General features: G+C 51.7%; 1 protein-coding gene across 6 annotated transcripts in view; it reads right to left on the bottom strand.

Annotated features, from left to right (window-relative positions):
• Positions 1-24,745, bottom strand: part of SGSM1 (small G protein signaling modulator 1) — an 82,161-nt gene that overhangs the window by 23,787 nt on the left and 33,629 nt on the right. For 3 of the 6 annotated variants that reach the window (XM_050923413.1, XM_050923418.1, XM_050923417.1), the window contains 11 exons: positions 15,245-15,407; positions 13,483-13,635; positions 12,784-12,851; positions 12,015-12,160; positions 11,193-11,324; positions 9,228-9,352; positions 7,782-7,844; positions 5,550-5,617; positions 3,916-4,079; positions 2,599-2,728; positions 127-265 (listed from right to left, as the gene is read on the bottom strand). In XM_050923413.1, coding sequence (XP_050779370.1) covers positions 127-265; positions 2,599-2,728; positions 3,916-4,079; positions 5,550-5,617; positions 7,782-7,844; positions 9,228-9,352; positions 11,193-11,324; positions 12,015-12,160; positions 12,784-12,851; positions 13,483-13,635; positions 15,245-15,407 — 1,351 coding nt within the window. The remainder of the gene's footprint in view (positions 1-126; positions 266-2,598; positions 2,729-3,915; positions 4,080-5,549; positions 5,618-7,781; positions 7,845-9,227; positions 9,353-11,192; positions 11,325-12,014; positions 12,161-12,783; positions 12,852-13,482; positions 13,636-15,244; positions 15,408-24,745) is intronic. The other 3 variants (XM_050923414.1, XM_050923415.1, XM_050923416.1) reach the window with 3 other exon arrangements.

Here is a 24,745-nt window from a genome sequence, read left to right as displayed (position 1 = left end):
CTCCCCTATCATTGGCCGTCAGTCACACTGACGCACTCTGGGGATCTCAGCTTGGTCCTGGGGCATGCATTCCTGCTGTTGGGACTGGCACACCAGCCACATTAACACGGCTTCCATTGGTTGTACCTTTCATGATTGCAGCCGTTGGATGGGCCACCATCAGAGGAGCTGTTCTGGGAGCACGAGGAGCAGGAGGACTTGCGGGTGCTAGGTTGCCACATGGAAGGCAGGCTGCTGGCTGGTGTGTCTATCAGCTCCTGGGGCACTGCGAGGGCAGGAAAAGACATCACTGAGCAATTGTGAGAGGAGATAAATGGCTCACACACCAGATGAGAGAGAGGGACAGGAAAATTCTGATAGAGAGATCAATAACCCATGGTCTTCCCATGCAGATTGTATTAAACCACGTGGGTCGGCTGGCAGCCAATCACATTGCTGAGTAGTGATGCACTCGCAGGAAAGGAAAGATCCAGGTTAGCTCTGGTGCATTCAGTCAGCTTGCTTGGGACGGCTGAATGCTGAAAAAGACCCAGGGACCATAAGAAAAAGGGGAGGATATCAGAGTCATGACTGAAGAAGAAACAGTTTGATTAAGATGCTGCAAGAGGTTAACCAGGGCAGCGCAGGAAGGCCGCTCCCGGGATGTTGTCATTTGCTCAGATCTCTGGGTGGGCTTTGAACAGTCATTTGCAATGGTTTGGGTTTGAGATTGTGAGCAAATTTAGTCTCCTGCATGTTCCCAGGTAACAGGCCAAGCAGAGGCTAGCATGAACTTCCTGCTCAGAGAGCCCTGCACATTCTGGACAGCCTCCTGGCAGCTCTGCTGCTGTTCTAGCACGACCATGCCCTGACGCTGCTCTGCCATTTCTATCTGGGTCCTCTTTTGAATAATAAAAAGCGATAATCCAGTTCACTTGCACGTAGGAGCTAAGAGACGGTAGGAATTCAGGCCTCCAGATGGCAGAGGATTGTGCACACCCCTTCGGCACCTCCTATCCCTCCCTGCTTGTCGTTCTTGAGCAGCTGCTGGTGTTGGTGATGGGCACCAGGTGAAGGGATATGAGGCATGTCTCGCCAAGGCCTTCTCCCTTCTGATAACTCAGTGCAGGAAAACTGTAACCCAGATGGGTCCGCTGAGCCCAGCACACGAGGATCCACAAGTGACAACATGGCCCAGGCAGCAAAACGAAAGCAACATGGGTGACAGCAACATTACGCTGATGCGGGTCAGTCCACGGCGCAGTGAGGGATCTGGCCAGGAGGCTCAGAGAGCGTTTGGGGATCACCACAATCTTGCTTGTAGCAGGAGTCCTCGGGGTCATCTCCCTCCCAGTGGTGACAGAGATTGCAGGGGAGGCAAGGAAAGGATGAGAATGACTGGTTACAGGAACTAAAGACGTGGAGACAGGGCAAAGGCACAAATGAATGAGGGGAGGAAGAACCCATGAAGGAGTTAGAGCCTTAGGGGAAAGTCCTATATCATGTGACAGAGGAAGATACCCTTGCCAGAGGAGCTGTCAACCATTCGTTTAACGGAGAACTCCCCACACTAGGGAACTGTACAGGAGGGTTCAAAACAAAGCTACAGAAAGGGGTGTCTCTGCTGTTCGTTTTACTTTTAGGCTATGTCTACACTAGCACTTTTGTCGGTCGGGGTGTGAAAAAACTACCTCCCGACCGACAAAAGCGCCGGCGTGGACAGCACTATGTTGGGGGAGACGCACTCCTGCCAACACAGCTCCTGCCACTCGCTGGGAGTGGTTTAATTACGCCAGCAGGAGCGCTCTCTTTCACCAGCTACTTGAGAGACCTTACAGCAGCACAACTGCAGCGGCCCAGCCAGGGCGCTGTGCCGTTTGTAGTGTAGACAGACCCTTAGGCAGAGTTCTTCTGTGCCTCAGTCACACACAAGTTACTGGGCAAGATACAGGAGTAACTGAGTGAAACTCTCTGGCCTCCATTATTCAGGACATCAAACCAGATGATCTAATGACCCATTTCTGTGTCAAGCAACCCAATAGGATCATCCCCACCTGCTCCAGGAGGAGGGGATGGGGCAAAGCCAGCTACGCCAATGTGAATTTTCTCACAGGGCATCGTTCTCCCCTTTTTGTGCTGCTGGAGTAGCACAGACGGGACCGAGGTAAGGCCCAGGATCTGGCTCACTGGGGTTGGTGAAGTGTTTCCTGATTTGCACCACTGCGAGAGAAGTAAACAGGATTCCCAAATAACACATTCATGGCCACCTGCTTTTGCAGAGAGAGTGCCCAGAAAGGCTCGTGAATACAGCCAGAGCAGGCTCTTGGTCAGAGTCCAAGGAATATTTGGGGAAGATTCTTTGCAACATTCACAGAGCTCTCTTGTACGGGAGCCTGGGGCCCTTCTCCAGCTATGAGAGCAAAGGGTTCATTGCTGCCATCTTGACTAAGCAACAGGTAAATCCCAGTGATGTTGAAAAGGCAATTCTTCCCCAGACAAACCCTGTCTTGGAACGGTTTTCAGCAGGGACTTGTGCTGTGTGTTTCCAGCAGTGCTGGCAGCAGGCTATTACCACTCCAGCAACAAGCCACATTGCATGTCATTACTGAGTGCACCTACCAAACTCTGACTGCATGCCGGGGTATATTATCCGGAAAACGTAGTCCGTAGCTTCATCATCTTCCTTATCAGATGCCGACTCGGAAGAGCCCTGGGGACTTCGCTTTCTTAGCTTTGGAAACACCTTCCCCTACATAAATAAGAACTCCTGTTTACAAAGCCAGGCCATGTGTTTACATTCAGGGCAACCTCAAATGCCACTTTGCCACTGAAAATGATGTCTGATGCAAGAACACACATGCTCTCCCACTGACCTAGGAGTTCACACATCCACAGCACTGGCTTGGCTGGAAGATCCCCGTGCTTTTGATTACATTCCCACAGACAGAAAAGTTTACCCCTGAGGTAGGAGCTATGATACAAGCTTGTACCAGAGTCTCTGAAACAGCAGAGCCCCAGCCACCGTAACTTGCATTCAGAGACGGGGTTCATAGAGCCTGCAGATCCCAACATGCAACATTGCCAGACTCCTCGCTCAAGACAGGGCATCGCACATTAAGACCAATTGCAAGGTCTGTTGTAGGGCATCAATATACCTGTGTGTTAAGGTAAGAGCCTCTGCAACCTGCTTTATGTTATGCAAGTTAGATGTGACCCTCTGGCTGCAGGAAAACTGGCCAGCGGCATAAGCCAACAGGCAGAGCCTGGTCACTCCCATCTTACATGAGTTTACTAAGTAAGGGGGAAATACGTCCCTGTCCAGAAGGGCAGCTCAAGGTATCACAAGTCCCACTTAAAAGCTACAGGCTGAAGTGGTGCGCAGGTCTGATGCTGGCCTTCTGGTCCAGGGGTACATTTTACCCAGGGTATTGACAACTGCATGGATAGGAGTCTTTGCCTGCAATAAAGCGACACCTGTTGTATTCAGCAAGTTCCCGTGGGCAGTGCTCTTTCTTGGTAGCTGTGGTTGCTGGACAATGTGCATGTGCGAGATCGGGCGTTTTCCTGCACTGCAGTTAGCCCAGACCATGGCCCAGGAATACGTGTCCATCAGCAGGGTAAATTTATAAAGGGGACGCACTAAGATATAATGTTTCATTTTTCATAGGCTGCAGGTTCCCCTCTGCTACATGGCCTCCTTTCTACAGGGGGTGCAGATCATGTCATCACCTGCAACTCCTGTCCAGTGCTGGGCTCCTGGGGTGCTTGACTCCAGAGGCATCCACACCCTGGGATTTTTCAACTGTAGCTGCCCCTAAGTCCGGGCAGGTACCACTCTGCAGCACCAGCACCAGACAGGAGCCCATGTCAGCGAGGGGTGAGAGCACAGTTACTGAGCCTCTGCATTCCAACCCACACTTCAGTCAAGGTTCCTACCTTCCCCCTCTGTGACCAAAGAGGTGGGTCCAGCTGTCCATGAGGGAGGAGACCATTTTCTAGGCAGGACAGAAACTGAAGCAGGTGTCCTCCTTTGGGAAACCTGAGCGGAGGCCTCTGAATTCCATCTTGACTCACCAAAACTACTGTCCCGCCGCTGTCTACTATTAGCAACAGGAATGAAAGCAGAGAAGATACACAACACAGAAGTTAGGGAAACAGGTGCCAGAGGTAACCCCACCAATCTGAAACCCCAGGGCACAGCACAGTGGAGTCATCCAGAGAGGCTTCCAGGGGAGAAATAAATACAGAACATGTACATGCAGCTCCAGGCCAGGAGTTATCTGAACTTTCCTCCCACAGGTGGGAATCCATCCCAGGCAGAAGGCCTAGGCACCACTAGAGCCTCAAGTAAACTCATAGGCTCTGCACTGGAGGAAATTCACCCCTATTGAACAAATGGAAAACTGCCTGCAACCACAAACACTGTGGGGCTGGTGTGCATATTACTGCACCTAGAGGGGTCAGCAGGGATGGTTAATGACCCCAGTGACAAATCAGTTGAGCCGAGATTAACAAGAATTCAGACAAAATTCCAGCTGTGCAGGCCTGGGCTTTGCAATTATAAACTTGGCCTGAAATACTAGCAGTGAGTTTGTTTCTGTTCCCCTGCGTAGGTCTCTGTCCCTAATGAACGTAATGCAGCAATTAAGGAAATCTTCTGCAGGAAATGACTGTTGCTGTTTCATGGCCACCACGTGGAGTGCTGTATAAAACTGGTGAGACAAGCACAGACCAGCCAATCATGTCTCTCAGCAATGACAGATCAAAGGAGTCTCCTAACACAGTCGGCCCACGGCCCACATTGTGCTCACTAGAGAAGAGGAAAGGACCCTTCTCACACAACATACATTTCTAGAGACGGTCTTATAGCACTTTACTGATTAAATATAAAAGGTACCACTGTAATGCAGACACCTGTACAGTGGACGGCGGCAGCCAACTGGTTTACTGCACCCTGAATAACAGGGATTAGAGGACAAATTTTGCCACGGGCACAGAAAACGTATTTACATTTGGTATGATAGTGCTTGGCTCTGGGCTCTGCCCCAAAGCCTGCACATCCTGAAGAGACGAGACACAAAGGGAACATTGTTACTCACATTTTACAGATGAGAACCGGAGCCCAGAGAGACTGAATGACACCCAGGGAGTCTATGGCCGAGCCAGCAACAGAACCCAGGTCTCCCACGTCCCAGCCTGTCGCCTTAACCACAAGGGCTCTTCCCTCTCTGGTTACACTAGAACCAGAGGCTCCAATCCCGGAACCCCCTTCACAAAGTGCCAGAGAGCCGTCACTGCCCAGCCCTGCAGGCAGCCCCTGCTTTTAAGGTCCCCCCTGGAAGAGCCACGTAAGAGCAATCACACAGAGCTCAGTTCATCTACCTTGGGAGCGTGAAGGGGTGACTCAAGCAAGCTGGGATTTGAACCCGTGGTTCCACAGAAACTAGGCATTTCAAGACTTGTCCTGGGCGCTCTCTGCCATCACCACATTCTCCAGGTACCTGCTGCAGCCCTCTGTGAGCAGATGCCACAAGCTGCCCTGGAGATAAAGCAATGCCCGCCTCCCTTACCCTGCTGGTGACAGTGCAGGTAGACGATCTCCTCGAGGCGAATGGTCATGGCATAGTCCCAGTACACGCTGGAAGGAAAGAGGAGAGAGGTCCTGGTCACTCAGCAGAGTCCTACACCCCACAGGCTTTCAACCGTCAGAGAAGCCGCTCCGGCCATGCAACTCGACAGCCCCTTCAAAGCCATCCAATGGCAAGAGTCCGTGCCAGGCTTCCGTGGGTGTAAACGGCACAGACCCAGTGGAAGCTGCACCCATTTACATCGGCTGAGGCTCCTGCCCTGCGGATCACCAGAACCCCCCTGACTCAGCCGGGAGCTACGGAGGGACATGGGGCATGTGAGCAACAGCAAGGTTCTGGCAGCCAGGCGCCTGCCGCGGGAACAGCCTGGGGCAGTGGGAACGTCCCTGCACAAATGCTTTGGGCCTCTTCTCTCTGTGCTTCCTAACTAGGTCAACAAGAGTGAGCTGTGTTAAACCCAGGTCTGCTAAACCCATCGCTGCCTCGCACGCAGCAATCACGTGTGTTGGCAGCCCTGGAGCAGCTGCCCTGCACAGACCCTTTAGCTGAAGCTGGCCGCTCCACACTGGGAAATGAGTAGCGGTGTGCTGGCCGGCGCATTTAGATTGCGCCCCCCCCATACTGATAGGTATTATGGGCATGGAATTAGTGTGGAGGGGTTACTGGGGGGCAGTAATCATGCTAAATTATACTCAGCTTCTTCTTGCTCACTTATGCTAAGGCATATATCCCATGATGAAGTGTGGCATACAGAGCTCAGCACTTGGCTTAGGCAAACAGAAAAACTGTCCCAAGCTAGATGGACGTGCACTATGAAACAAAGGTACAACGTGGCACAATGGAAGCTGCATGAATCCTTTGTGTTCGCATGTAGCTCCACGCCCCCTGATGTCTGCAATTTAATATCCCAAATGGAAGATGGGAAAGGACACAGAGGCATCCAGGACAGAGCTGGCACAAGCTGGACAGTTAAACCTCAAGTGCTGTGACCAGTGTAAACAGCCACGCTACACCAGACGGCTAGCTTAAGGGGGTGTTTGGGCAGCACCCCTTCTGTGTAAGGCAAATGGAACACACCGTGCGAATTTGCCTTCTAGGAAAGAATGGTGCTGTATTAACTCTCTCTCCTGGACTGTGCTGCTTTGTCTTCAGACAATACAGTTGGCTGAGCTTGGGTATTTGGCCTCTTGAATATTTTCAAGAGAGAACCGCGAGGTCACCAAACCATCAGCTGCACCTTTTCATCAACAGGCCAAAGGGGCTGAGAACGGGGAGGAAGGGAAATGGTTTCTCATTTTTATGCTCTCGTTGTTCTTAGTGGCAGAACCCCCTGATCACACCAGACACAGCTTGACAAAGCCTGAATGCTGCTTTCTGCCAGCTGGACGGTTTGAATTTGGCTTTGAGCAGAGGAAGCCAAAATCCAACTCCCGCCCGAGCCAGAGGAGTTCCTCCTCTGACCCAATAGCTGCAAACCCCTGAAACCTCCTGTCCCCTCTGCTGGGGAAGCTTCACCTCCATACTGGGGGAGGGAGTGGGGGGGGGCTCGAAGCCAGCGTGCTGCTTACATCCCAATTAAGCCTAACAGGATCTGAGAAGTGTCCAGACCCCTGCTGGCTGTCTGTGGAGGGAAACTTTCACCAGGCTGCTGAGCTCCAGGGCTCACCCCAGGGGACTCAATGCTTCCTGCACTGCTGGGTTCTCCTTTTACTTCCGTAATGACACTTCTGGAAAGTGGCTGAACAATTTTTCATTTTACATTTCTTTCACTGTTGCTTTTAAGGACAAACAGAACGAATGTCAAGTCAAGCCCTGCAGGCCACAGTCCTCAGCCTGATCTGAGGGAGCAGGGTCGAGGGACAGCTGATTGACAGGGCAGGGCCTGGCACAGAGATCACAAGAGGAAATGGACATGGAACAAAAAAAACCAACCCTGTGATGGGTCCATCAGAGAAACATTTTATTTTCTTCTCTCAAAGACAATGCCTCAGAGAAGGCAGTTTCATTTCCAGGGAGGACCTGGCACAGGATGAAATCATTATCCAGTTCTTTAAGTTAAGATGCAAGTTTTCAGCAGCAATAGCTGTCATTTAGAAAAGCAGTCCTTAAAAATAAGCAGGCATTACAGCCACCCTGTGAACAGCCCAGAGACAGACAAGGGGTGTGGGTGTATGTGTGCAACTGCAACCCTCTCCCAGAAGGAGGCATACTTACTTTGTGGTTTGACCTCTCTCTCTCTGTGTCTTGCCTGGACACTGGGAAATTTTAGAAATTAGCCTGAGGACCAAGTCAAGAACTCGGCAAAGCAATACAGAGATGAAAAGAGGATTACAGCAGGGTGTCAGTCATCCCCGCCAGCAGCACAGAGAGACCCCCCAGAGTACACGGGGGTGAGAGTGGAGATGCCAGGAACAAAGGCAAAAAAAGAGAGACAAGTATAGAGAACAGACAAAAATGAAAATGAGTTACATGAACAATTACATTTATCTCAGCCAGGGATAATGCTCAGTTATTTCTGTCCCTGAGGTTCCTATACTATTTCTTTAGACGATTCTCTGCTATGTTTCAGGAGAACTGATCTACTGCTGGAAAGCACTTGGGAATTCTGTTAACGGTTATTGTTCAATCCAGGCTGTTACGCTTATGTCAATGAGTTGCTGGAAGGAACTTTTCTGAGCTGCCCAAGCCTGCAAAGGCCTGGCACAGTTTGTTAATGTTAGCTTGTAAAAGGGAGTGTTGCAGTCAAGAAAAACGTCACCAACGCACATGGAAGATTCCAATATCCACTTCATCGGGGAATGCTACCCTGAGGGAAGCTCGGACCCCATGAACAGAGAGGGGCCAGAGACTTCCTGGAGTCCACTAAGGACCTTGCTATTGGTTTTCTGTGGCGGTGCTCAGACAGAACGGCGTGGGCAGAGGATAAGGTCTGAGAGAGAAGGAAGAGCTACCTGCCTCAGAGCCATGTCATCCCCTTGGCCCCAACACACCTCAGCCAGCCACTCCTGTGTACACAAGCCCATTGCCCAGCGTTGTTATTCTGGAAGCTGCTCACATCTTTTCTCCTTGCACACGGACTTCCCTGTTTATCTGCTTTGTTACTCCCTAGATCAATCAGCAGCATTAACAACCCCCCAAAAGATACTGTGGAGAGCACACCAGGTCTCTCCCTGGGAAATCAACTGGAGGGCAAAAAAGCAAATTGTTCCACATCCTTCAGCATAAACAGCCTCTCTGATTCAACTGGCTGAATGCAGCCCTCAGGAGACCGATTCCTTAGCAACGTCTCCTCTCTGTTCCCACAGCCCCTTCCTGCTCTCTGTCCCCGAAGGCCAATTGCTCTTTCTGTTATTGTTTTCAACTCCTGCATAATTGTTCTGTTCTGCTCAGATGAGCATTTCCTCAGTAGGCTGGGTAAAAACCAGCACCCACCCAAAGCACTGAACTGGATTCCCCACGAGGTTCAGACGAGGGCTTTTCCCTGTTTACATTACACCTCTCAGAAGGCAAGAGTGAATTCAGACATCAGCTAAACGTCTGGGACCTGCTCCAAAGCCCACTGACCACAACAGTTGTTCCATCAGGCCTTTCAGAAGCCTTGAATGGTTCATTTCCCTCTTGTTCTCTGGCCGACAGGCTCATGCATATAGAGCGAATCACCTTTTCTCGTAGTCCAGATCTCCCACAGAACCGTTCATTAGCTGGTTGGGGGTCCATTTCAACGTCATGATGTCTGCAGTCTGATGAAGGGATAAGTACCCCGGTATCGCCTCCATGTCGTCTCTCTTTACAAAGAGAACAGAGACAAATGACATTACTGGCCCGCAAAAAGAGCATGGATGACATTGCAAGGGCCTGGCTCTTGGGATCCATGCGGCTCCAGTCTGCTGAAAGTACTGCTTGACCAACCACACACCCTGAAACAGCTCTGCCCAGCACCCAGGACCATGCGCACTTCCTGATCCAAGCACCAGGAAGGGGGCTGTAAAACGGTTCCTGTAGTACTGATCTTCCCCCATGAAACATCACCGCAAACCTGGGCTGATCAGAGGGCTGGGGGCAGATCCTCAGTTGGGGAAAACTGTCACAGCTCCAGTGAAGCAGCTTTATCTCACCCCCCTTACAGCCAAAAACAGCCAGAATGGCAGACTCCCGAGTTGGAGGGGACATTTGTGCTAAAGAAGTGAGCCCCACATTTTGCCCTAGTTCCCTCCCCCACAGCTAGGGCTTAGCCGTCCAAACCCAAGTATGCTCACTGAAATCCCTGCTCACATAGCCACCCCAGAAGCCACGGCTTTGATCCTCCAAGGGGTTAGGATGGCGCGGAAGGGCAGGGCTCACACTCCATAGGGTCAGCGCTGCAGAACATAAGGCAAAAAAATCGGGACTGCGGCTCCCACCTCAGACCATCCCCACAGAGGTTTAGTACTTGTCTGGGTCACAGACTCACAGGCACCGAACCCCCTAGAAAGGGGCACTCCCTTCAGTACCATGCTGTTCTTGTGGAGCCACTGGAGGAGCATCAGTCTCATTAACAGATGGACACGATGGCTTGGACCTGTTTGCTGGGCTCAGGACAGAAGGACGGGCAGACCGTGACCTCTCACATGCTGACTTCTCTCCTTCCCTGGCTCTCCCTGTTAATGCTCAGTGACAGGCCTTCAGAAGTTAGCAGTGAGCGTTCCTCAAGCTAGCCTGGCCAGAGCCTGATCTCTAGTCACGCAGCCCAGCTCGAGATTTATCTTCTCCTTCCCTTGGGAGCCGTTCTCAATGCAGCCCTCTCTGCCTGCATCCGGCTTCGAGCTGTGGGGCTCAGTGCAAAAGCGAAGCTCCCCCACAGGGTGAGGAAGGAGGGCAGAGACACGCTGCCAAGCTCTGCAGAGTTGTAGGGCTTGGACCAGGAAAGGGCCCAACAGATCCAAGCGGCCCCCCACAGTCACCTCTCACCCTGGGCTTGCCGCGCCTCTTCTAGCCCAACCCCCCACCTTTGCTATAGGCTGTCAGCTGTGCAGTGTGAACTCCGGGCTCCAGCGGCAGCCAGTGGATTGCTCCACTGCTGCACCCACCCATGTCCCGCATGCATAGCCAGTCTGCCGTGCAAGGCCGCAGTGCCGGGGAAGGAATGGAGACAGCTCGTCTGGCCTGCGTGCTTCTGGGGGAAGAAAAAGGGGACCAGTTCCTAGTCAAAGGGAAGCAGAATTCCCCTGCTTCTAGCAGGAGGATCCCCATCTCCTTAGCTTTGAGAAATGGAGCTTCACTATTTCAGTTCCCAAATTATGCACTTGCCAGTCACCCTTTCTCCCAGCCTGGGGCAGGGCTGGATAAAAAGAACAGAGCAGTGTTTTTAAGTACAGATTTGCAGTCACAGAAAGGTCTCAGATTCCTTTATCCACTAGCTGTAGCAGTACAAGGGTTATGCCCCTTGTGGGGTGCCTGCCTCCATGTGGCAACAGACACATATACACACACACACACACACACACTCTTCAGCAGATCTGATGTTCCATCTAGCAAAGAAGGGGTGACACCCACTAGCTAGTACAACCAGGAGAGCAACTTGGCTTTAAAGCAGCCGTGACCCAAGTTTTACGTGCTTCACCCTTTCCTCGCACACAGGGTACTTACCGGCTGCACCATGACGTTGTTTTTGCCATAGAGTAGCGTGGCTCTGGAATTCTGATGCAAAGACTCCACATAGTCTCTGGCAGACAGTGACGGCCGGTCATCCATGCTTCCACTCGAATGCCTTTTCTGAATCTGGAAGGGACCAGCACAGGACAGCTCTGTGAGCGAATTTCACCTCCTCCTGCCCCAGGAGATCCCAGCACGCAGACGGGCTTCAGGCCCAGCACAGCAAGAAGGGTCACTCTCTTTTCTTTATCTTTTTCGCCCTCTAGGTCACCAGTTTGACACTAGCCAAGGTCAGCCCTAAACCCATGGAAGGCCCAGGGCTGCAATTCATTTGCATGAAATGCAGCAGACTGCAGCTGCCTTCATTTTTAATTTGCAGTTGCCCCTCAGAGAGATCCCAGAACACAGTGCTCCATCTTGCTCCAAGCAGCCGGTAGCCTCCACAGGCTGAGTTTTGGATCCTGCTGGAAGGATCCTGTTGTTGCAATGATTAATTTACACTTCTCCAGCCTCTTTCATTTGCAGATCTCAGTGCACTTTGCAAGCCAACTAAAGAAGCTTCAATACACCTCTACCCTGATATAACGCTGTCCTCGAGAGCCAAAAAACCTTCCCGCGTTATAGGTGAAAATGTGCTACATCGAACTTGCTGTGATCCGCCAGAGTGTGCAGCCTAGCCCCCCGGAGCGCTGCTTTACCGCGTTATATCCGAATTCCTGTTATATCGAGGTAGAGGTGTACCACCCAAGTCTCTCCCCTCACCACAACGGGAGCCAAGTGAGATGCAATTCACCCCAGCTGTCCTCCAATACTCACACAGAGGGCAGGGCGCTTAGTGGGAGAGTCCTGGCGACAGTGTGAGCTGTGAATGCGATGCCTCTGAACGAGTTCGTCAGCGGAGGGGTCAGTCCAGAAGTGATCCGCCGTCTTCATCTTGGTGTACTCCAGCGCGCAAGGCCCCACTGCACAGGGGTGAGATTTAAAGACCAAGCAAAGGGCAGAATCATAGGGCAACATTTTCCCTCTTGGATCCTCACAGCAAACGCCTCAACCCCAACATTTTGGGAACAAAGAAGGTGACCTGAATGTGACTCCAAGAGACACAGCTCAACTCCTGGCCTGCTCCAGGGGCCGTGCAGTGGTGCTCTGGCTGCTGCTCAGGTGGGTTATAAGGTGACCAACCAGCTGTACATGACACTATCTCGTATATTGTGTGTAACCCAAGAATAAATCAACAGCTCTGAGCGTGGAAAGCCGTGCTTAGGTTACAGCATTCCTTCCGAGTCTTCATTTGAAAATGGTACTTGGGCACATGGAAGATGTATTAACAGTCAACGTTTCAATGGCTAAGAGAACCAATAGCTGCAGCTATTCAGCATACGCCACTGGTGGCCAGTCGGCAATTATTTCGAGTATGGTAAGATGTACTCATGCAATCCCACCTGCCCACCCCAGCTGCGGCAAGACCCATTGAAAGTCTGTCGAGTTCTCATGAAAAGATGGTATTGCGAGCATGCGGGGGGAGGGTGGGGGGAGTGTCTGTCTGCAGAGTCAGCTCTAAGAGTAGGTTAAAAGATAAAGTTACCCAATAAGGAAGCAAGAATTGGTCCATCCACGGGATCCATCAGGAGAGCTTCTTTCTCATAGTATTTACTAGAAGCAAAGAAAAAGACCTGTCGCTGGCATACGTGCTAAAGCCAGACAGGGCTGTTTTAGCCATAGATTTCCCTATTCTTTCTGCTCCTCTGTGTGCTGCCTGCATCTTTCTGCATCCGCTGCTGCTGATGAGAAAGGACAGCAGGTCGTTCTCCCCCTCCAGAGTTAGGCAGCCCTCCTCCAGCCTCCATCTCCACCTGACACAATCCGTACCCGCCCCCGGCCTGGCCCAAACTAAAGCATTAGGAGCCCCCGGGCTCAGGAATGCTGCCACGGGTCTCTAGGGTGCCTGGCACCTGCCATTCTCTCGCTGGCAGCAGGACCAAGTGAATCCTGCTGGCCTAGTTCTGAACCCGCTCTATTTCAGCAAGCTTGGGGGGAGGGGTCACTGAGTCACAACCCTGGACTGCCCCATTAAGAACAGGGTCTGAATTTCAGATCCTGGGCCACAGCAGAGCTGAAAGAGAGGAAAAAAATTGTTTTGTGCTGGTCCTGTGGTGCCTTCTGATCAGCGAGGCACAAGAAAGTGAAGCCAGCTCAGCCCAGCCCAGCGCAGGGATGTTGGCTTTAGGGCAGGCACTGCTGGGCAGCAGCTAACAGGAAACAGGTGGCCCACGCCAGCACTCACCTGCTGTTTTCTACCAGGTAATGCACGATTTTATCCAGGACCTTTTCGAAAAGGGCTGTGCGGATCCAGAGGTGCTTGATGGCCTGGGGAGACAGGTTCGGCAGCTTCTGCACTTTGCGCACGTTCTCCTGGATGCCTTGACCCTGGTTTCGTCTTCAGAGAGACAAGGCAGAAGACAGCACTGCAGACGTCCTTTCCAACCAGAGCAGCAAGTTGAGCCATGAGGCAATGAGCTCCCTACTCCACAACTAGTGCAGGGCTGGACCACTAGCCCCGCCCCACCCAACCCTGATGTGCGGCTAAGACCTGGCAGGTGCGGTGTTGGCTGCCTGGTGGGGAAAGCCCATGGGAAAGTCCACCTGTGCTAGGGAACATCACTTGGTGACAGATCTCTTCAGCTGCTCCCTGTGCAGGGCCGCCCAGATGGGGGGCCAATGGGGCAATTGGCCCCAGGCCCCGGGCCCTGCAGGGGCCCCCACAAGAATATAGTATTCTGTAGTATTGCAACTTTTTTTTATGGAAGGGGCCCTCGAAATTGCTTTGCCCCAGGCCCCCTGAATCCTCTGGGTGGCCCTGTCCTTGTGCTCTTCTCGCACCTCCTTTCCAGGGAGGCCTGTGTCAGAGTTTTTAGAAGACCTTGTTAAATTAAATGGGCAATTATAAAGAAACGGAACTGAGACACAACACAAAGGCACCCCAAGAACAGCTGCTGACTTAGGCCCTGATTCAGCAAAGCACTGAACAGGCTTGGAAGGTTTTGATTTTTATCGGTACATGTCGGTAAACATCAATTTCACCATACACACAAACCAAGGAAAAACTATTTCCATCTGCAATCATCAAAATTCACGGAGAGGCAAAGAAAGAAAAATGCTGTTTGAGAACTTAGTAGAATTTGATTTAAGAACATAAGTACAGCCATGCCAGGCCATGCCAGGTCATGCCAGGCCATGCCAGGTCAGACCAATGGTCCATCTAGCCCAGTATCCTGTCTTCTGACTGTGGCTATTAACTTTGCAATGTGATGTTGTGTTTCACTGGTTATAAAGCTTTAACTTTACGAATCTTAATGTGTATGGTCATTACATGATTATTGTCTATCCTGCCACCAACTTCCCACAACCAGAAAAATGTAAATTGATAAGAATAGAAAAATGCTTTAAAATAAACATTGCTATTATCCACTGAAATAATAAAATAAATGAAAATCAAACTGTGCCAAGCCTGCACATAAGCAAGCCCTTAAATCCCATGGAAGTCGAGCACCCACATGACACAGGTCTCCAAGTTCCATTTTTGAAGGTGACTCAGACACTTCGGGGCCTACGTGTCATTGAGAGGCTCTGGGATTTGGGCCTAAGTGCTTTGAACACAATCTTTGTAAATCCTTCATGACCAGCTTCTGGGGAACGTTTCTGGTTTTTGTCGTCACTGAGACTCCAGAAAGCAGATGGCCTCTTTACAGCGCGGGCACTGTACCTCCAACCTGGTCCCCAGCTCCTCCACCAGGGCCAGGATTCTCAAACGCGGATGCCTCCCGTTAGGCATCTGACTCAGTGACCTGGTTGTCAGAGGTGCCATACACGTCTAACCCCCACTGCCTCAGCACCTCTGAAAAACGGGCTCTTGTGAAGATGCCAAAGCAGAAATGTTGGTGCCTAACTTTGGGTCCCCAGGTTTGAATACTGTGTCCCAAGTCTCCACCCAGCACAGATGCAACCAGGCAGCATACAAGGCGCTCTGGCAATGGCAAAAGCCTTACGTGTTCTCGATGAGCTGTTCCAGATCTTGGACCTTTCTAGAAAGATCTTCTGCCAGAGGGAAGCTCTTGCCCACCTTCATGAACAGGGCTGCGATCTTGTTACTGCGCAAGAATCCGGCTGCTCTCCGCTTCAGGCTATGCAGGACACAGGCTTCCACGGCAGCTGCAACAAAGCCAGAGGGTTACTCAGCCCATCAAAAGCCCCACAGAACAGCCTCCCCAGGAAACTAACTGGCCCGTAACTCGTTGCCTCAGATGTTTCCTGTAGCATCCGTGGTCTCGCCCTACAAGTGGAAACCTTCCCTGAAAATGACTCCGACTCACATTCTGTCCCAAAGACATGCACGTCTGGCACAGCAGCAGGGACAATCTGGTGGCTATGCCTGCAAACACACCCATTCAAAGAGAACGTATGGGACTTGTGATGAAGTGAGAATGTGCAGACTTCCTGCCTCAGTGCCGGGAAATGGATTAGACCAATGGTTCTCAAAGCTGGGCCGCCGCTTGATCAGGGAAAGCCTCTGGCGGGCCGAGCCGGTTTGTTTACCTGCCACGTCAGAGGTTCAGCCGATCGGGGCTCCCACTGGCTGCAGTTCGCCGCTCCAGGCCAATGGGGGCAGCGAGAAGTGGCAGCCAGCACATCCCTCAGCCCGCACAACTTCCCGCAGCCCCCATTGGCCTGGAGCAGCGAACCGCAGCCAGTGGGAGCCACGATCGACCGAACCTGCGAATGTGGCAGGTAAACAAACTGGCCTGGCCCGCCAGAGGCTTTCCCTGCACAAGGGGTGGATCGGCTTGGAGAACCACTGGATCAGACAATCTCTCAAGGTCCCTCCAGCCCTGCATTTCTATGATTGCAAGGCTTAAGATAACACAGACACCATCCATAGGCAAGAATGCAACAGGGAGAGGAGCCACACTGAAATAGAAAGCTAGCCGCTGGGATTGTGACTCTTCAGAGCATCTCAGACACGTTCCTTCCTGAAAACATCTTCACCCTTTATTCCTGCAGCCCTTTGCTCTCAAATGCTAGAGCCAGCTGTGCTCGCTGAGAAAACAAGTTATTGCTAGCAGGCCTGGGGCCACATTCTGCTTTCTATGGCACTCATGCAACCTCGCTAATTTCAATGGCGTTGTTCTCTAGTGAGGAGACTTGGGCTCGTGGCATGGAAGCTGTGGCAAAGCCAGGACGGGCAGAAATGCCTGTACCTTGAAATCAGTCACATTAAGATCCACAAGACTAAATAGTGTTGATTCGTTAAGACACAAAAAATAAGTGCCTGCCCCCTGCATTACCCCAGTGATGTGTCTGGCTACACCTCCTACCTGAATGATTCCAGAGTGCTCTGAGTGAATGCTTTGATTATAGGTAAGGCTGCATGTCTGTCACGGAGGTCACGGAGTCTGTGACTTTCCGTGACCTCTGTGACTTCTGAAGTGGCTGGAGCAGCTGGCTCAGGCAGGCTGGGCAGCCCCTGGGCCAACAGCAGCAGCTTGGGGGTCGGGGGGCTATGAGCTGGGAGAAGGGGTTGGGGTGCAGAGCAACAATTACCTTGAGGAGGGGTGTCCCTGGCTCCCACTGGCATGTCCCTGCAGCTCCTAGGCAGAGGGGCCAGGGGGCTCTGTGCACCTCCCCCTCAGCGCCCATTGGCTGCAGTTCCTGGCCAATGGGAGCTGCGGAGCCAGAGCTTATGGCAAGAACAGCGGGCGGAGCCCCGTTGGCCGCCCGTCACCCTAGGAGCTTCAGGGACACGCTGGTCAGAACAAGCCAGCCCCGCCAACCCTCCCCCACCCAGCACCAGCAGGGTCCCAGACAGCATGCTGCCACCCTCTCCCCAGCCACCAGCACCAGTGGGGCCCTTACGCCGTCCCCCTCCGAGCACCCACTGCCCCCAGCCCAAGTTTTAGTCAGGGGTATATAGTAAAAAAGTCATGGACAGGTCACAGGCTGTGAATTTTTATTTACTGCCTGTGTCCTGTCCATGACTTTTACTAAAAAACACATGACTAAAACATAGCTTTAATTATAGGCCAACAGCTGTGGAGAATTGGGAAAATTCTGATATATTTTTATGAAAAATAGGGGTGACTTGGTTTCCCCTCTCACCTTGTATTGTTACCCCTTGGGAGGGAGGGAGTTAATTTTTCTTGAAACCAAACTAGCAATGCAGCAACTGAGAGGAAGTCAACTGAAGCATGAACCAGCTACTAGAAAGTGAATCATAGGGAGGGTGTGGAAACGAGGCTGCAGAAGTGCAAGCCCTTGGGCACTAGCTCGTTTTGACAGGGTTCAAGTGGGGAGCAGACAAAGAACTGAGACGCGTAGGAAGTGGCAGCTGGGAGGTCTCTCCCGCTGGAACCAGGAACTGACACTGACCAGAGGGTGTGAAGGACTCTGGAACCTGCCAATGTGTTCGTGAGGAAGATGGATCACCCCAGGTAAGCCAGGCATTCATACAAGCTGTGTATGGTTTCCAAGGTAGGCTTTTGTTCTAAACAAACACCTCGCTTTCCGAAGGCTGGTGGGTCACCGGCGCGCCCTGGCATCGCCCCAGAAAGAGAACAGGACACCAGGTGCTGAACTAAGCTCAGGCTTGCAATGGTGATCAGGGAGTGGCAGGAGGAAATTGAAGCTTAAATCCCTGGTCTGGCGGGATGGAATAGATGCCCACCCTGAGAAAGGTGGCGGCTAGTGTGGAGTGCCCTAGGAGGTCACAAAGTGATCAACGGTGCAGTTACTTCAGGCACTGTGACAGGGTCAGCAGCTGAAAAGTGCAGCCAACCCACTGGACAATACACAAGCCCATTCAGTGTCCCTGGCCGCACTGCAAGCAGCAGGCTGGGTTCCCTGCAAGCAAGCAGAGCATTTCTGCATGTTCAACGAGGGGTTTGCTTCCAGCTCTCCAGTTACCCAGGTCACCATTACCGATAACGTGCTGGACTCTACACAGATGCAGATGTTTATACAGAGAAACATTTGTGGCTCTCATCATCTTTTATGTGAGAGTCTCACATGAAACAACACGTTTGGATTTGCACCAGTTACAGCAGTGCACTGGAATAAGCTGGCTAGTGTCCATCACTTCCACTGGACAGAGTCAGAACTGCTTAGCTAAGGGTCATGGGCACCGCAGGGCATACAGCAAACTGGGTACTCATCCTTGGCCCCAGTGGCGTTTTTGGAGCAGGCCAGCCAGAGTTCCAGCCCTGCTCCCACTGTGAAGTTCTCAGTGGCCAGCTCTCATGGACAATTCGTGAACTCCTCGGCGCTTATAGGTGTGTTACAATATGAGCAAGAGACACATGGAAACTGAAGGATTTTCACGGTAATACAGCAGATTGGACAGTTTTCTAAATACAAACCACAGTTCTCTGAGCTAAGTTGGTTCCTATAGTCTATAGGTAGGAGAGACTCTAAATATGTGGACCCCAGTAAGGCCACACTGGGTTATTAATTCAGTTGGAATGAAGTGGCCTTCTCCCCAGTTTTAGTGACTCACTTTACCAACGCAACTAGTGACTTGTACTGCAGCAGCTGGTGCACAGCCCTAACTTCTCCAGGCCAACCCCACATAACACGTGCATGTTCTGTTTTGCTGGAAGGGGATGTTACACACCAAACAAAGCCCCCCGAGAGAGCCAAGGAGAACCTGCCAGTTCCTGCAGCATCCCAAGTGACGGAGGACACCCCATGAAGTGGTGCACAGCCCTCATGCTGACCCCTGGCAAAGGGGCAAATTAATCCACAGCGACATCTCAGAGAACAATGCATCTGGACACTGATTTCACTGGCAATTTACCTGTTTGAGCCCCTAGGGATGGAGGAAATCAGGATAGATGGCTGGTGTCAAACAAAAAACTTACTCAGCAGGCTGATCAGACTGCTGGAAAATGACACAGCCCCACCATTCTACAAGCTAGTGATCTGGGTGCAGATGCGACAAGCTTTCTGGCAGACACACACAGTTCCTTCTCTCCAGGACACACGACAGAACCAGCCGCACTAGGGATATTCGGCACCAGCTAAGCAGACACATTGTGTGCTTCCTGTGTTTGTAAAAGTGGTGGGGTTATTTGAATGGCTGAGCAAGTCTATGCAGACACGCAAGGCGTTTCACGCCGACCTGTCATCATCAGCTCCCAGGGCCGTGAAATGAGGCATCACATTATCTCAGCCTTGCTTAGCACTACATTTGAGCTCACCACACGGTGTAAGCAGAGAGTTTTCAGCTGTGCGGGTGTGTGATGTCCTGTCAGTCCTGATCTGACTGAACAGATAAAAGCACCAGACAGGAGACCAGCCTAGGCCCGTTCACTCGAGAGATCCACTCAGAGCAGCTAGCTGGATTTCTGAGATTTCAGTAACGCGTCTGAATTCTCCTTAAATGCAGATGTGACAGACTGAGCTGGGAGGGATCCCCCTGGCTGCCTCCAAGGGTACACGGCACTAACACACCCACAGCTGGCCTGCATCAGCTGCCTCCGGCTCACAGTGCTAGAAAACTGCAGTGGAGCCATTTGGGCTCGGGCTGGAGCCCGGGCTCTGGGACCCTCCCCATCATGAGTTCCAGAGCCCAGGCTCCAGGTCGAGCAGGAATGTCTACACTGCAGCTGTATAGCCCTGCAGCCCAAGCCAGCTGCGCCGGGTGTTTTATGGCCATGCAGATAGACCCAAAGGACAAGCTGCAGTTTGACTGCAGGGTAATTGCTTCAAAATAAGACGGCTTGTGTTATTGGCTTTGGGATCTAGAAGATCTACAGGGCTGTAAAACCTTGCCAGTTTCCCTGGCATTCATCTGCAGATGCCAGGCGGCTCCCTACATGCAGAACAGTTACCCACAACTGGCCCTGCAGAGCCGTGTCCACCACCTGTCTTCATTGTTTTAGTCTCTGTTTCATTTTCCCGGGCACGTCACACAATAGGGAAGAGAAAAAACCTCTGCAAAAAGCCCACGCCCCCTTGTGGCCTCAGGGTAGGCCTGCAAGTGGACCCTTGCCTCAGTTTCCCCTTCAAGAGGCTTTTTAAATAAACTCCACACCGGCTTTCATGAGTCCAGTGACTACAGCCCTTCTGAGGGTCGGATTTTATTCACATGAAGTTCACAAATTAATACAAACATCTTCCAACCTGGCTATATGCTCCCCCTCTCCTCCCTGAGAGCTGTCTCTCCCTGAGCATCCATCCCCCACCAACCCCCGCAGTTTGCTGCTGCCCTTTCTAGGGGAATCAGGTGGTCCAAGAGCAGGTGGGCCTCCTTAGGAGCTGAGGTTGATTGGCCCCACGCCTGCCACAGCCCTGTTACAGGCTGTACGAAGATCCTGCAGCTGTTATGGTTCAGTTCAGTGTGTGTCTGTTGGCCCACTCCCGGCAGGTGACACAGCTGTGAGGAAGGGGGCAAGGGCCTGGCAAAGGGAGATCAGAGTGCACCACACGACATGCTTCAGGACACGTGGCATAAGGCCCAGAGGCAGGAAGCAGATCCCAGAGCTGGGACGATGTCTCCAACACGGCACTTCACTGAACATGATCAAGCAAATCCACGCACCTGGTCGAAGAGGAAGCTGCTTGCTCCTGGCTCAGATCACCCTGCAGCTCTATGCAGGTACCAAGTGACCTATCAGTGACTCGCAGAGATGCAGGTAACTGCTACCAGTGACTGCACGTGACAGGCTGGAGCCAGGGACAAATCTCCTTGGAAATGCGAAGTAACCGCAGACCAAACGGAACAGGCTGCTGCGGCTGGGAGTTCCAAAGCAGTCGATGGGAGCTGAGCTCCTGGCCCCTTTGCACTGTTCAGAGCTGGGTCCTCCGGAAGTCTCTTGCAGTGCACTATGGTGTTATTGGTCTTGCAAACTTCTGGCCAATGTTTCATAATTTTAAGTGCCAGAAGCCTACACTCCACTGACAGCCTATATCACGCACAGGCATCCAGACACTTTTATATGGAACTCCAGCTACAGGCACCTTTGTAAGCGCCCCACTGGAACGCACAGCTTGAAAGCGACCAGACTAGCATCTGAGTCACACATGCTCTGAAGACAATGATTGGAACTGCAGGGGGGCGTCTCCAAGCATTGTAACAGCCCTTGGAAACTCAGGGCAAACCCCTATCCCAGCTGAAACCAAGAGGATAAGTTAGCCCTTGTGGACACATGCGGCTCTGCGAGAGGAGACTGCCCCTCACAAAGGGGACAGAAATGCGACTCCTCGAGACGGGCACCGCGCAGTTACCCAGTGCTCTCTGCATAGGTCCTCAGTGCTCCTTGCATGCCATCAAGGGCTCCCAGCATTCGCCAGCACTTCTTTCACTTATTCTCTCCTTGCTCTCTGAAGCAGAGTAGCTTCCATTTCAGATGCCAGCCCGGCTGCGCTCCACCGCTCCCCATGAGCAGCTGGGTACGCAAATTGCTGTAGAGAGCAAATTAGCAACATCGGCTCCCTACTGCTTCCAGCTCTGGCAAGTCACTCGTCGGCCAATCAGTCACGCCGCCAATCAGCTCCTTAGAAGGGCCCAGCTTCACGCCTGATGCCAAGAGCTCAAGGGAACAGGCACCAATCAGATGTGAGGAAATGGTGCGTCCGCTTGACAGGAACAGAACAGTGGACGCTCTCACACCAAGGAGAATTACAGACAAACTTGGCAGCCATGCCACCGGGAAGGCAGCCAGGCGTGATTCCACCTCCTCATAGTACAGGGTGCTTTTATATAGAAGAGATCTGTTGGGTGGGGTCAGGAGGTCTGTGTATGTGTCAATAGTTTGTTAATAGGTAACATGCCAATAGACGGAGCTCCTGGACACACCCACAATGTACGTGGGTCCTGTGCGGCTCTAAGCACATGTCCACTCCTCCTCCCTAGGGAGCCCTCTCGTGCCTGGACACAGCGTTGCAAGGGACTGTCTCAGGTGCCCCGTCCCGTGTTCTCCCTCAGACCTGCAACAGCCTCTCAGCCTGTGTCTCCTCCCGATTCCTTCCCTGGCTGTTTTGTGGCTCAGCTCCCCAGTCCGAACCCCTTCCGGGGTAGCACAACCCAGGCCAAACACCTCTTCAAACAAATGAGGCTTCTGCCCCGCTCAGGCTTCTCCACAGCTCCCTCGTTGGCCTTACTTCAGGGCTTCCCCCCCGGAGCCTATCCTGCCCCTGTAGTGTGCTGCCCCGGTTGTATCCTGCCTGTTAAACGATAGGCAGGGCTTCCCTCTGCCAGACAGACCTGCCTTCCCCACGGCCTCCCCAACTGAGCTCCCTTGGTCTATTTATAAGGCCTAGCTCCGCCTCCTCTGGCCAAGAGGCAGTTAATCACCTGCCAAGGGCCAGGGAGGAGTAACTGTGGTCCTATCCCTTGCTTGTCCCATCACAGGGACCAATAACATGCCCGGTATCCACACACTGCAAACAGTTTCCGGCGCACAGCGCTTACACCTCTGGCTTGTGTTGAACCCTTCTGGAGTGGCCCACCCTAAGCTTGCACAATAGAGATGCAAAGCTTTGGGGTTGCTGAGGACTCTTCCCCTCATGGCTGTTCCAGTGGCCCCGTTGACCAGCCCCCACATCCCCACAAGAGAAAGTGTCTCTGGCATCAGCAGCTCTGCATGTCCAGCAGGCTGAGAACATGGTCAAACAGGAGCCATTGTTGCTATGGGTGAGACAGTGTCCTCGTCACTGAAATGGGCTCCTTTTCCCATTGATAGGGAACAGGCTTCACTGAAGATGAGGATTTTAAAGAATAAAACACCTTCCCAGTCTTTTAATATCATTGCGGTCAACGCTCATAATTTCATTGAAAATCCTGCAGTATTTGCTGTTTTTCACGAAGACCCAGCTCCTGGAATCACAAAAAGGTGTGAGAATCTCCACTGTCATTGTGGGGGAAAAGGTTTTACCCTTATGAGTATGAAGGAAATCTTGAAAACGTGACCAGAGTGCACTCGAAAGGTTCAAAAATCAGAATTAACAAAACAAAACATTTTTGAAAAGTCTTGTGATGTTTTGGGCCTGGATCATGATTTCTGAATGCTTGGGATTGGTGTTACTGTATTCAGCTAAATAGCTGAAAATAACTCTCCTTACATCTCTCTCTCACATACATACGTGCGCACACACACACTTTAAATGAAGTTTCGTGATAAGTACATGCAAAAGTATATTATAAAACTACAATCTCCATCCACCCTCAGAATATAATCTGCAACAAAACACACACACATGTTTTGCCCATAAATGCTCAAATATTGGGCTAGCTTTTATTCCTGGTGAAATGTTACGAGGGAGTTACACCAGGGGGAATCTGGCCTGGGATGTTTACATTTACTCTGAACAGCTGAGCAATTTTAATGTCTTCATACTAAACATGGAATCTGATCACAACCACAAGAACTATTTACACACAGGACAGCCATTAGGAACAAAATAAGCCCTAATATCATTGAGGACTCATTTTAGCTTTTGAAGGGAGCATGGGACTTGACAGGTGTCAACACAGATTTATCTTCCCCAAACCTTGCAGCTCCGTAATTGGTAAAACTGGGCTGCTGGGATCAGCTGCCCTTTTCTGTCACCCAGAGGCTTCATTAATGGGGATTTAAGTAAGAGAAGGAATAGGAGGGCTCAGATCGCGAGGGCCAAGTCTAAGAGCCTGCAGAGGGAAAAGAGCAGCACCACATGAAAGGCATTTTGCTGATTATGAAGAGAGGGTTCTTTATAAAGCTGACTCCTACCACAGCACTCAGGGAACTGCACAGAACTGAAATTGAAATTGCAACAACAGACGGATGATATGCTGTGAATACCCAGAAGCCTCTGGCATCATTAAGGTAGCCAAAGAGCCCTTCTCTTTGCCTGGATGCCTCAGCTCTGTGGTGCAGAATGTTATAAATAGTTCCTGGCCGTGACGCCTCGCACTGTACCGAAAAGCAGCGAGTCATACCCGGAAGTTCTGCTCTTTCAGAGCCCCACTCTGCTAACAACGCGTTCAGATAGATTGGACTGGAACAACCCACCTGCCTGGCATCCTGGAGAGTGGGAGAAGGGGAACGAACAGACCCCATTGCTTTCAGAAGCTAGAGATGGAGGTTGGGCTGTTGCCTCTCTTTTTGTTTTTGTTTCTATACATAGCAAAATCTGTAGGAAAATCTCCATTCAGTGGTGACAGTCACAACACAGAAATCTGAGCATTGTACGTGCTTAGCAGGACCATGATGATGCCCTAAGGAACAAGACAATAAGCAGCTTATGTAAGATACACTCTGCCCTCACAACTCTGCCACAGCCCCCTACTTTTCTAGCCCTGGGCTTCCACATAGCTCTGTATTTCAACTTGACCTTCTGCATCCTCTATTATTCTATTCCTAGCATCCTCCAAAATCTGTGCCAATGGACCTCAGCCCTGACCCACAGCACCCCGTTACTCCTTTCCTGGGCTCCTTGCACACAGCTCCACCAATGCACCTCGGTAATGGCCTCCTGCATCTCCTGCCCTGATGCTGTTCTAGCCACACAATCTT

The sequence above is a fragment of the Gopherus flavomarginatus genome, chromosome 15, assembly GCF_025201925.1.
Source record: "Gopherus flavomarginatus isolate rGopFla2 chromosome 15, rGopFla2.mat.asm, whole genome shotgun sequence".
NCBI classification, from domain to species: domain Eukaryota; kingdom Metazoa; phylum Chordata; order Testudines; family Testudinidae; genus Gopherus; species Gopherus flavomarginatus.
This window is presented reverse-complemented; position numbering and strand designations above follow the sequence as displayed.